Source organism: Bufo gargarizans, chromosome 3 (assembly GCF_014858855.1).
Source record: "Bufo gargarizans isolate SCDJY-AF-19 chromosome 3, ASM1485885v1, whole genome shotgun sequence".
NCBI classification, from domain to species: domain Eukaryota; kingdom Metazoa; phylum Chordata; class Amphibia; order Anura; family Bufonidae; genus Bufo; species Bufo gargarizans.
In genome coordinates, this window is record NC_058082.1 from 84,211,657 (window position 1) to 84,225,476 (window position 13,820).

A 13,820-nucleotide genomic window follows, 5' to 3' on the forward strand; every position below is an offset into this window, starting at 1 on the left:
TCCACGATGCATCTGCAGACGCTTCCCACTTAAATAAAACAAGAGCCTAAAGATGTTCTGAGTTATCCCGCTACGAGGCTGCTCTGTAGCGTGAGATCACTGCGTGGCATGTAAAAACAATTGCTGCATTCCTGACAACATGGCTGCTCCGAGTTACTTCAGTCAGGCATGGTCATTGCAACTTTGGAATCACAACAGAGAAGTCTGTGGACTTAACCAAGCAGAGTGGAACAAATACTCTAAAAATGTACGAACACAATCAGAAGCAGAAAAGCCTTCAAAGGGCCGAAAAATGATCCGGGGTAGTGAGAGCAAGTTACAAGCGTGCCGAAAAGTAAATGGGAATTTCATAGTGTTGTGAAGGAATGCGAGCAGAGAGCGGCCCTGAAACGCGTGATGCCATTTTTTATACAAGATAGGAATTGGCATTTACAGCAAACATCTTTCATCTGCTAAAATTGAGCACAAAAATGTACTAAATAGAAGGTAAAGGTAAATTGCGATCTACACCTCCTGTGTTTGTCAAAACAAGTATGTGATATTTTCACTTCTCGACACAAATTACGGCTGATATCCCACACAGATTAGTGGCTTTCCAGACTGTAAAACTGTTCTGTGCTTTAAAGCAGAACCAGTAAGGCCCTGTTTTCTGCTAATATGGGATGTATGAAAGGGGTTGTGTAACGGGGAAGCCGTTGACACGCTTCCTCCTTGCGGCGGCGGCATCCCTCATCTGTGCAGGAGTGAGGACGCGGCCTGTGTCCTCGTCTCCATTGGGGCGGGGAGGACCCAGCCGCGTACGCCTCCTCAGCACGGCCGGCATCCTCCTTGCTGAAAGAGGTACTCAGCGCCGATCGCAATTTATCGGCGCTCAGATGGTTTGGGCTGGACTTGGGTCACGTGACGATAGCCACGTCATGTGACCCACTTGTTCTGCTATTTAAAGAGGCAGCCTGCTGGCCACAGGTTGCCTGTGAATGGTCTTGCTACCCTCACCAGAATTTTCGTATTGTGCCTTCTGTGCGTTTTGGACCTCGGGTCTGTTTTTGACCTTGTGACCTCCCTGGAATTGACATGACCTCTTGGCTTCAGACTCCGCATTGTGTTTTGACTTCGTTATCGGATTGTTCCCTGTGTACTTGCGTGACCTCCTGGCTTTGACTTTGGCTTGTCTGACTCTGTTACGGTACTTCTGTTATCTTCTTAGGCCCTGGCACATATCTAAGCGAGGGACTGCCACCAACTTGTACGTAGTCGGTTAGGACTGGCCGTGCAAGTAGGCAGGGACTGAGGTGGGGTGGAGTTTAGTGCTGCACTTATCCCTACCCTCTGTCGTGACAGATTTACAGGCCTTACCTATACCATGGACCCTATGCGAGTCCTCACGGACCAGGTACATAGTCTCTAGGATTTTGTGGAGAGGCTACAGCAGCAGGAATTGCACCAGGCCCCACCTGTAGTGGCCTCCTCAGCTCAAAATCTTGAACCTCATGTCACACTGCCTGACTGTTTTTCAGGGGATAAGTAGTATTTCCTGACATTTAAAGAAAGCTGTGAGCTTTATTTTCATTTATGTCCACATTCTTCGGGCGGGTTCCGAACAGCAAAGGGTAGGTATTATCATCTCTTTGCTGCAGGGAGATCCGCAAGAATGGGCCTACTCCCTCCCTTCGTGGACTCCCCCTGCCTAACTACCATTAAAGCATTTTTTCAGGCCTTAGGGGTACTCTATGACGAACCCGATAGGTCGACGATGGCAGAGTTCCAGTTAAAGTCACTTTGTCAGGGGGACAGACCTGTTGAGGAGTACTGCAAGCCAATTCCGGAGATGGTGCGTTTCCTCTGGCTGGAATGACCCAGCACTTAGGAGTCAATTCAGGACTGGACTCTCCGATGAACTGACAGACATGTTGGTCTGTTATCCCACCCCTGACATTTTAGAACAGACTATGACTCTAGCTGTCAGACTAGATTGACGTATTAGGGAAAGACGGCGAGAACTTCTGACTTTTCCACAGGTGGTGGTCAAACCGGACTCTTTACCCTTGAGAGTAAAGTTGGAAAGTAACCCAGAAGAACCCATGCAACTTGGGATGACCAGGAGGGATCTTAAATGTCAAAAGTGTGCCTGTTTCTACTGCGGAGAATCTGATCACTGGGTACGCCTTTGCCTCAAAATTCCTCCCTCCAAGAGATCCTCCAGGCCTGATGATCAGAAGGATAAGGTACTTCCAGAGGTAGTAAAAGGGTCTGGGAAGGCGTTCATTGATTCTGCGTCCCCCTCTAATTTTATTGACTATAATTTTGCGTGGTCATTGGGATTACCTAATTTGTCTCTTCCCAAGCCTATACACATTATAGCTATTGATTCCACTCCTTTGGTGGGCGGTACTGTGGAATATTGTACGCCTGAGGTAACCTTGATGGTGGGGGTTAGTCATATGGAGAGTTGTTCCTTTTTGATATTAAAAAAATGTACCTGTGGAAGTAGTTTTGGGCATGCCCTGGCTTCAAATTCATAACCCAATTATCAACTGGTCCACGGGTGAATTAGAGAAATGGGGACAAAAGTGTGAGTCGTGCCGTTTACCGGTTATTCAAGCTGGAATCGCTTCTGAATCGAATAACCTGCCCCCTTACATCAGTGACTTCGGTGATGTGTTTTCCAAGTCTGATGCAGAGTTCCTCACCCCCTCATAGACCGTATGATTGTGCTATCAAACTTATTCCAGGATCCAAGTACCCTAAGGGTCGTATTTATAATCTATCTGGCCCTGAATGGAGGTCTATGAGGGACTATCTGAAGGAAATTTAGCAAAAAGGTCATATTAGACCTTTGGTTCCCCCTATGGGGGCAGGATTTTTCTTTGTTGAAAAAAAAGATGGTGGATTAAGGCTAGTTTCACACTAGCGACAAGGGACTCCGGCAGGCTGTTCCGGCGGGGGAACAGCCTGTCGGATCTGTCCTGCTGCTAGCGCACGGGTGCCTCCAAACTACTGCTCCGGCCCCATTGACTATAATGGGGGCGGGGTGGAGTGGCAGCATGGCAGCACACGCCTAGAGGCCACCGGAATAAAAGTACTACATGTCATACCGGTACTTTTATTCCGGCGGCCTCTCGGCATGCGCTGCCGTGCCGCCATCGGAACTCTGCCCTGCCCCCATTATAGTCAATGGGGCAAGAGCGGTAGTCCGGGGGCACACTGTGCACTAGCGGCAGGACAGATCAGACAGGCTGTTCACCCGCCGGAACAGCCTGCCGGAGGTCCGTGCCACTAGTGTGAAAGTACCCTAAGACCTTGTATTGATTATCGAGAGTTAAACAAAATTACTATAAAAAAAATCAATACCCTTTACCGTTGATTCCAGACCTGTTTAATCAGGTCCTTGGAGCCCAATGGTTCACTAAACTCAACCTCAGGGGAGCATATAATCTCATTTGTATCAAGGAGGGGGATGAGTGGAAAACTGCTTTTATCACCCCTGAGGGGCATTATGAATATCTAGTGATGCCATTTGGTTTAAGCAATGCCCCAGCGATTTTCCAGAATTTTGTCAATGCCTGAAAATATCAATTTATTGGAAAATTCTTGATAGTTTATTTAGACAATATTTAGATTTATTCACCCAATTTGGATTCTCATGTTAGCCACACTAGACAGGTACTAGAGGTTCTTCGAGAAAACCAACTATTTGCTAAAGGTGAAAAATGTATATTTGGGGGTACAGAAAATTTTATTTCTGGGGTATGTTCTCACTTCCCAATCCTTTAAGATGGATCCAGGGAAGGTGCAGGCAATTCTTGAATGGGCAAGGCCCTCCTCTCTAAAAGCGTTACAACGTTTTTGGGGTTTTTCCAATTACTACCGGAAATTTATAAAAATAAATAAATTGGTTGTCGTTAAGCCTCTGACCTAACTAGAAAGGGAGCGGATTTAGTGAATTGGTTGCCCGAAGCCACTAAGGCTTTTGAAACACTCAAGAGATGCTTTGTTAACGCTCCTATTTTGGTCCAACCTGACCAAGAGAAGCCTTTTGTGGTCGAGGTCGACACCTCTGAGGATTGGGTAGGAGTGGTACTCTCCCAGGGGTCATCAACTTTTACGAACCTGAGACCAGGCGCATTTTTCTCTCGTAAGTTTTCTCCTACCGAGAGAAATTATGATATTGGGAGCCGAGAATTGCTTGCTATTAAGTGGGCCTTTGAGGAGTGGCGTCATTTTTTGGAGGGGGCCCTACATCGTGTTACAGTTCTCACTGACCATAAAACTCATGTTTTTGGAGTCTGCTAAACGTTTAAATCCCAGGCAGGCTAGATGGGCGTTGTTCTTTACACGTTTTAATTTCTGTATTACTTTCAGGACAGGAGCATCCAATACAAACAAATTGCAAATTAGCTGAATATGTGCGACACCATGCAAGGAATCACCAAACAATCACCAACGCACATATAATGTAATGACATTTTATTAATAGAAATAGATACAACATACTGTAAATCAAACATCATACAAACCGGATTCCAAAAAAGTTGGGACACTATACAAATCGTGAATAAAAACTGAATGCAATGATGTGGAGGTGCCAACTTCTAATATTTTATTCAGAATAGAACATAAATCACGGAACAAAAGTTTAAACTGAGAAAATGTACCATTTTAAGGGAAAATATGTTAAATCAGAATTTCATGGTGTCAACAAATCCCCAAAAAGTTGGGACAAGGCCATTTTCACCACTGTGTGGCATCTCCCCTTCTTCTTACAACACTCAACAGACGTCTGGGGACCGAGGAGACCAGTTTCTCAAGTTTAGAAATAGGAATGCTCTCCCATTCTTGTCTAATACAGGCCTCTAACTGTTCAATCGTCTTGGGCCTTCTTTGTTGCACCTTCCTCTTTATGATGCGCCAAATGTTCTCTATAGGTGAAAGATCTGGACTGCAGACTGGCCATTTCAGTACCCGGATCCTTCTCCTACGCAGCCATGATGTTGTGATTGATGCAGAATGTGGTCTGGCATTATCTTGTTGAAAAATGCAGGGTCTTCCCTGAAAGAGATGACGTCTGGATGGGAGCATATGTTGTTCTAGAACCTGAATATATTTTTCTGCATTGATGGTGCCTTTCCAGACATGCAAGCTGCCCATGCCACACGCACTCATGCAACCCCATACCATCAGAGCTGCAGGCTTCTGAACTGAGCGTTGATAACAACTTGGGTTGTCCTTGTCCTCTTTGGTCCGGATGACATGGCGTCCCAGATTTCCAAAAAGAACTTCGAATCGTGACTCGTCTGAACACAGAACAGTCTTCCATTTTGCCACACTCCATTTTAAATGATCCCTGGCCCAGTGAAAACGCCTGAGCTTGTGGATCTTGCTTAGAAATGGCTTCTTCTTTGCACTGTAGAGTTTCAGCTGGCAACGGCGGGTGGCACGGTGGATTGTGTTCACTGACAATGGTTTCTGGAAGTATTCCTGAGCCCATTCTGTGATTTCCTTTACAGTAGCATTCCTGTTTGTGGTGCAGGGTCGTTTAGGGGCCCGGAGATCACGGGCATCCAGTATGGTTTTACGGCCTTGACCCTTACGCACAGAGATTGTTCCAGATTCTCTGAATCTTCGGATGATGTTATGCACAGTTGATGATGATATTTTTCGCTGGGTAACACCTTTCTGATATTGCTCCACTATCTTTCTGCGAAACATTGTGGGAATTGGTGATCCTCTACCCATCTTGGCTTCTGAGAGACACTGCCACTCTGAGAAGCTCTTTTTATACCCAATCATGTTGCCAATTGACCTAATTAGTGTTAATTGGTCTTCCAGCTCTTCGTTATGCTCAAATTTACTTTTTCCAGCCTCTTATGGCTACTTGTCCCAACTTTTTGGGGATTTGTTGACACTGTGAAACTTTGAATCAACGTATTTTTCCTTTAAAATGATACATTTACTCAGATTAAACGTTTGATCTGTCATCTACGTTCTATTACAAATAAAATATTGACATTTGCCATCTCCACATAATTGCATTCAGTTTTTATTCACAATTTGTTTAGTGTCCCAACTTTTTTGGAATCCGGTTTGTATTAAAATATAGCAGCAAATGCATAAATTGCTATGACAGAAAAAGACTCCCTTGCAGGTAAACTAGGTCAGATATACTGACACTGCTATGGATATGAATATGCAAAATAAATAACCCAAGCCAAACTTGGCAATAATGTTTAATCCACAGCCTACTTCTACAAAAACTGGGAGATGCCCAAACCTGGTGTAAATAAATCACATGAACAAGGAGGAAAACATAATCCAATCCATAAAGCATCCACTTGATTAGCCACCAGACACACATAGGCAAAACATTAGTGTATATACATGTAGAAGGGAGATCAGAAACTAACCAAAACCTTCAGGGAGCAGGTTATGTTTTCCTCGTTGTTCCTGTGATTTTTTTACACCAGGTTTGGGCATCTCATAAGGAGAATACGGTATATATTTTTGTAGAAGTAGGCTGTGGATTAAACATTATTGCCAAGTTTGGCTTGGGTTATTTATTTTGCATATTCATATCCATAGCAGTGTCAGTATATCTGACCTAGTTTACCTGCATGGGAGTCTTTTTCTGTCATAGCACTTTATGCATTTGCTGCTATATTTTAATATGATGTTTGATTTATGTTGTATTGTATGTATTTCTATTAATAAAATGTCATTACATTATATGTGCGTTGGTAATTGTTTGGCGATTTCAGGCCAGGAAGTAAAAATATTACAGTTGATGCCCTGTCCTAAGTTTCTGTGCTTTCCAACCTCCCGACACTCCACCTCAACCTATATTGCCGGCAGGCAATCGGTCTTCGCTGATTTGACTGACTGAAATTTATGCGTAAAAACACTTGGCTCCGGTACAATCTCCTAGTGAAAAATTATTTGTCCCTGGTCATTTACTCTGCTTTTAGTGGACATCCAGGTCTTAATGCTACCAAGGAACTTGTTTCCAGTTTTTTTTGGTGGCCTTCCTTGTCTAGAGATGTTCACTCATATGTTTCCGCATGTGAGGTTTGTGTCAGGTCCAAGACTTAGGCCCTGTCCTGTGGGTGAGTTACGACCACTGCCCATCCCAAATAGACACAATCGGTCCCATATTTCTATGGATTTCATCACCGACTTACCGGTTTCTGAGGGTAAGTCAGTTGTGTGGGTGGTGGTGGACAGATTTAGTAAAATGGTACACTTCATCCCTCTGTCAAAATTGCCTAATGCCAAGACTCTGGCTTCCCTGTTTGTTGATCATGTTATACGTTTACATGGAATCCCTAAGAATGTGGTTTCAGATAGAGGTATCCAATTTGTTTCAAGGTTTTAGAGGGCTTTTTTTGTTGTAAATGTAACATCTCTGTCTTTTTCTTCGGCCTTTCATCCAGAAACCTATGGTCAAACTGAATGTTTGAACCAGTTTCTAGAGCAGTATTTAAAGTGCTATGTCTCCGATAACCAACAGCTGTGGGTGAAACATCTGCCTCTCGCTGAATTTGCCATTAACAACCAGGTGAATTAATCTACTGGTATGTCTTCTTTTTACTGTAATCAATTTAGTTTGTTTTTGCCATCCTCTTTGCAAATTCCAGAGGCTGATGTAATGGCTAGAGAACTGTGCACACTCTGGGTTCAGTCAAACCTGAGAAAAGCCCAGGAGATTCAGAAAAGTAACGCAGATAAAAAGCGCTCTTGAGGAGTAGATTTTGGGTTGGCTGATAAAGTGTGGTTGTCCACCAAAAATTTGTCTTTGAAAGTACCTTCGAATAAGTTTGCACCACGGTTCATTGGGCCTTATGAGACTGTGGGCATTATTAATCCTGTATCTTAAGTTAAGATTACCTTACTCCTTTCGTATCCATAATGCTTTTCACAAGTGTTTACTTAAAAAGTATGTGTCGCCTGTATCCCCTTCACAGGAAGCTACTCTCAACCAGAATTCGAGATCTCTAGGATTATTGATGCGAGAAAAGTCCGGAACTCTCTGCAATATTTGGTCCATTAGAAGGGCTTTGGTCCTGAGGAGAGGTCTTGGGTGCCGGCTAGTAAGATGCATGCTGCGAGGCTGGTGAGAAGGTTCCATTTTACTCACCCGGAAAAACCCGCTCCAGTAATTATGGGTCCGGTGGCCCCTCGTGGAAAGGGGGGTACTATAACAGGGAGCCGGTGACGCGCTTCCTCCTTGCGGTGCCGCCGGCATCCCGCATCTGTGTAGGAGTAAGGACAGGGCCTGTGTCCGCGTCTCCATGGGGCGGGGAGGATCTTGCCACGCACGCTTCCTCAGCGCGGCCGGCATCCTATAAGCTGAAAGAGGTACTGAGCGCTGATCGCAATTTATCGGCGCTCAGATGGTTTGGCCTGGACTCTGGTCACGAGATGCTGGCCACGTCATGTGACCCACTTGTTCTGCTATTTAAACAGGCAGCCTGCTGGCCACAGATTGCCTGTGAATGGTCTTGCTATCCTCACCAGCATTTTCGGATTGTACCTTCTGTGTGTTTTTGACCTCGGCTCTGTTTTTGACCTCGACCTTGTGACCTCCCTGGAATTGACGTGACCTCTTGGCTTTAGACTTCGGATTGTGTTTTGACTTTGTTATCGGATTGCTCCCTGTGTACCTGCGTGACCTCCTGGCTTTGACTTTGGCTTGTTTGATTCAGTTACGGTACTTCTGTTATCTTCTTATGCCCCTGCACATATTTAAGCGAGGGACTGCTGCCAAGTTGTACGCCGTCGGTTAGGACGGGCCGTGCAAGTAGGCAGGGACAGAGGTGGAGTTTAGGGCTGAACTTATCCCTACCCTCTGTCATGACAAGTTGACTGCATCAACAATATGCATATCAGAGGGTCCCAGTGCTGGGACTTCCAGTGCTAGGCTATGATCTGTGGAGCAGTCCTGCAACAAGTGTCACAGTCCCTGGTTACAACACTAGTGTTCAGTAGGATGGCCAGATGTCCGGTTTTAGGCCGGACAGTCCAGTTTTCAGGCTCCCTGTCCTCCATCCGGCGCAGGGCCTGGACGGACGCAGGGATGTCCACCTTTTCAGTAGCTCACGCTCAGACAGCAGCACTGCGCTGTCTGAGCGTGAGCTGCAGCAACTGACTGAGGCTTCTCTCACCCCCAGTCAGTCACTAGAGCCTGCAAACTCCCTGTGGCTGAGTGAGGGGAAGAGAAGCACCCCTGCTGCCCACAGCTCTCCTTCCCCCTCCCCCCGCTCCGGGTGGGTGATGGGGGCATGGCTTCACTGAGCTGGGGGCGTGGTTTATCCATTTGGGGGCATGGCCGGTGAGGTCCAGCTTGGGGACCTATTCTGTAAGGCTACCGTCCACCTCCGATATAATGAGAGCATGTACAACTGTTTTGGGTGTATCATGGATGAGAAGAGGAGGTTGGAAATTACGGGTCAAGTGGCCAGTGGATGTTATTTTTTGTATATTTTACTCCCACAATCTATGCATCTGCTGTATATTGGGGGGGAAAATCATACAGTGGTCATTCAGCCTGGAACAGTTACATCTAATTAGTGTTGAGCGAACTTGTGTTTTCAAGTTCGGCGTACAAGGTTTGAGATATCTAAGAATTCCGTTATGGATTCTGCTACCACGGACCATAAGTTATGGTCTATGATAGTGGAATCCATAACGGAAATCGTAGATAACCCGAACCGGAATCTTGTACACCGAACTTGAAAACAGAAGTTTGCTCATCCCTACATCTAATCTTTAATAAATCCCTTCATTGGTATACAATGAGAGAGGTAGTCATTAACCGACAACTCCTCCTGTACGTCTATACTACCCGTGGCAGCGCAGGCTCGGCAGCGAGGACTAAGTGCATTTGTTTCTTCACAAAGGAAGATGGAATTAAGAATTCAGGACAAGTTCCTCGCTTTAATTGAGAGCTCCCTTTTTTTTTTTTATTCATTAGAAAAATATTTCGCTCCTCTCCACTCTTAAGAGGGGCGACGCTCAGAAGTTTCGTACCATGTGGGGAATTCATTTCATGTCGACAAACCTCTGCAGTGGGCCATTGAAATGCAGAAGGGCTAATGAGCAGCAACCGAGCCTGTCTAAGCTGTATTTAATTGATCTACGTCTGTCAAAATAAAGTATTATATCCGGCAAAGGACTATCACTCAATGCCCTGTACATGGAAAAAAAGGGAGAACTGGTGAGAAAAAGATTTGGAATCCAAGAGAACCCATCCTAAAAAGCTGCCAAACAGATGTAGCAGAGCCGCGTATGTCACTTGCTACAAATCACTGAGATAGGACAAGAGAAGCTGTCATTTCTCATGACTTGACTTGTTTTAGCAAATATATACACTGAACAAAAATATAAACGCAACACTTTCGGTTTTGCTCCCATTTTGCATGAGCTGAACTCAAAGATCTGAAACATTTTCTACATACACAAAAGACCCATTACTCTCAAATATTGTTCACAAATCTGTCTAAAGCCTCATGCAGACGTCAGTGTTTCACGGACGTGTAGCTGTATGTGTTCTCCAGCGGACAGCACACGTCCCTATTCATTTTAATGTGTGTATTCACACATCAGTGTTTCCGCACGGTCCGTGGGTCAGTTTTTTTTACCACGGATGCATGCTCTATTTTGTCAGTGTTCACGGATCCATCACGCCCATTATAGTCTATGGGTCCGTGAAAACCACGGATGGCATCCGTGTTGCATTTGTGTTTCACTGATCATTAACAGGAGATTCTTTGAAAATAATTTTTCAGCTGTTGAGTGTTGGTGAAACACGGATGCAACACGGACAGCCAAAAACTGACCCACGGACCCAACATGGATCTGTCACGGATTGAACACGGTCCGTGTTACCACTGATCCAAAACTGACACGGACGTCTGCATGAGGCATAAATCTGTGTTAGTGAGCACTTCTCCTTGGCCGAGATAATCCATCCCACCTCACAGGTGTGGCATATCAAGGTGCTGATTAGACAGCATGAATATTGCACTGGTGTGCCTTAGACTGCCCACAATAAAAGGCCACTCTGAAATGTGCACAGTTTTGTCTTACTGGGGGGGAGGTCTGAAGGACTTAGTTGTAACTAGGGATGAATGAATCGACTTCGGATAAAACATTCGAAGTCGATTGACATAAAACTTTGTTCTAATACTGTACGGAGCAGGAGCTCTGTACAGTATTAGAATGTATTGGCTCAGATGAGCTGAAGTTATTGCTTTATAAATTAATTTCTATTGTAAAAAACAATTTCCTGAACTGGGGTTCGGTTCCAAGTGGTACCTTGGAACTGAACCCGAGTTCGGGAAATGTTTTTTTACAGTACAAATTAATTTATGAAGTTATTACCTGAAGTCTCGGCAGACTTCGCGAAGCAATAACTTCGGCTCATCGGAGCCAATACATTCTAATACTGTACGGAGCTCCTGCTCCGTACATTATTAGAACAAAGTATTATGCAAATCGACTTTGGATGTTTCATCCGAAGTCGATTCTCTTACCCCTAGTGGTAACCACACAGGAGAGACTGTGAAGGTGGAGAAAGGGTCTTCACTCGTGGATTTTCCACGTTTTCCATAAAGAGTGACTTGAAGCCATGCAGCAGGTAAACCTACATCCAGTTATCAAGGTGCACAAACAAGGCAGCTCCAGTCAAGTTATAAACTGAGCTCTGCTACATCTGCGATTCAGGGATTCATCCATCTACATACATGAGCACAGGATGTACAGTATAAAACAGGTTTCATACCCTGGTAAGCATTCTCCGCACATGGCGTTCCCAGTGGCGGTGCAGTTTGCTTTCTGGTAGCGGTTGACAGATGCACAGTCGAGGCAAGTCTTGCATTTCTGGAAACCCCAATCTTCCTTAAACCTATTCGGCCGACAGGGTAAACACTGTGCGTCCTCCCCATACCCGAAGCCGCATTCCTAGGGGGAAAAAAAGCCATGACAGTTACAAGGTCTAGGAGCCTTTATTAACTGCATTATATTAATAGATAGGAAACTTCTCAAAAGCTGCACATAAATCAGCAGAAATGAGCTTGTGACTGCACCCGGCGGGCATCAAACATGTGCCGGACCCACTTCATAGAATATTATACATGTATATACTATATGTGCAGCAGCTGCAGAGACAGCAGAGCCTCTTGGTGTAACGGCAACGCCACCGTTGCTCCTAGAGGCTCATTTGCATATAGTAAAACATAGTTTTTCTCAGCAGTGCAGGCACATATGAACATGGGACCAACACAGATGTCTTCAGCTGCCAAGCGCACATGTAACAGGTCAGCCAGTGTCATACGTGCAAATCTGCTGACACATAAGGGGCTCATTTACTAAAGCAAAATTGACGTTAAAAAAAGTCGCAAGATCCCATTTTGCAACTATTTAACGCCCATGTGAGACAATATTTTGTTGCACGCAATGTTTTTCTTAAGAGTGGCGGGCGCATGTTGGGGGCTAGGCCGAACCATCAGCCCCGGCATATGATTTCACCCTGATTGGAGTAGATTTTCACTCCAGGCACACAGACCGCCATAGGTGCACCTAATTTATGACAAGTAGCATGCCTCCAGCAGTGCAAAGAGGCCTCAAAGACCAGTGCCAGTCTACGTAAATGACCCCCATAGTGTTGGCTTTGTTGCTGACTTTTGTGCTTTTTCTTTCTGGAAAAACATATGGGGAGTCATTTATCAAACTGGTGTAAAGTAGAACCGGCTTAGTCGCCCATACCAACCAATCAGCTTCCACCATTCATTTTGGACAGCTCCTTTGGAAAATGACAGGTGGAATCTGACTGGTTCTACTTTACACACCAGTTTGATAAATGACTACCATAATGCCAGCGCCAGATGTTAGCCCATTTATCTATAAAAATGATGAAACTACAAAACACAGGGCAATTTTTTGTTAAATATAGTGGCTTTTTTCCAACTGCTTTGGATTTTTTGAGGAGATTTATTTATTATTTAAAGGAAAACTGGCTAAGTTGCCCATAGCAACCAATTAGATTCTACCTTTCATTTTTCAGAGCTCCTTTTTAAAATGAAAGTTGGAATCCGATTGGTTGCTATGGGCAACTGAGACAGTTTTCCTTTACTCCAGTTTTGGGTCTATTTTTCTATTGCAGCATGTTGTGGCAATGGCGTTTTTTCAGGTATTTATATATTAATATACAAGATGTCGTACATGGACGGGGGCAGACAGCTGGTGCTGCATACACATTGGTAGCATACGAAGGGGGGGGGGGGGGTTACTAATTAATTGGTCTTCTCTCTAGACCAAGTTAGTAGATCCAGCGTCTTAATGATCACAGTGCTGGTCAGAGACAAAGACGCTACCCGCAGGCTTGCAATGTGTTTTTCAGGGCTAATAATCTCCTTTACTCCTATAGGCGAGGGCTAGCCATCCGCTGCGTATGAGAAAGGCTGGGGCATTTGAATGATAAAGGGTTCTCGAGGGCTCCCACTGCTGCATTATCAGCAGCTTATGGCGGAGCTCAGTGAGGTATCTGTTTTCTAATGAAGTCAGCGATGTGAATGAGCAGGAGCCGGGTAGACGTTCACACGCAGGCATTCCACTTAACCGCTGTGAATGGAAACCACACCTTTCTCTGGGCATTGCCAAAGACATGTCATGCCGCGCTGGCCCCTCACAGCAAGGCTCGTCGATGGGGACAAGGGTGGAAATACATCGGCAGGGAAACAACAGCCTGCAAACTGCACGAAAAAAAAAGGAAAAAAAAAAAACTAGAAAAAAAAGTCGTATTTAAAGGGATTTAAAAAAAAAAATAT

The 13,820-nt window shown here is 44.9% G+C and overlaps 1 protein-coding gene across 1 annotated transcript in view; it reads right to left on the bottom strand.

The window, feature by feature from the left end:
* The window catches only part of TNFRSF19 (TNF receptor superfamily member 19), a 70,752-nt gene that overhangs the window by 27,769 nt on the left and 29,163 nt on the right, over nucleotides 1-13,820 (bottom strand). Inside the window, exon 4 of the mRNA XM_044285684.1 lies at nucleotides 11,777-11,955. Within this exon, the coding sequence (XP_044141619.1) occupies nucleotides 11,777-11,955 (179 nt within the window). The remainder of the gene's footprint in view (nucleotides 1-11,776; nucleotides 11,956-13,820) is intronic.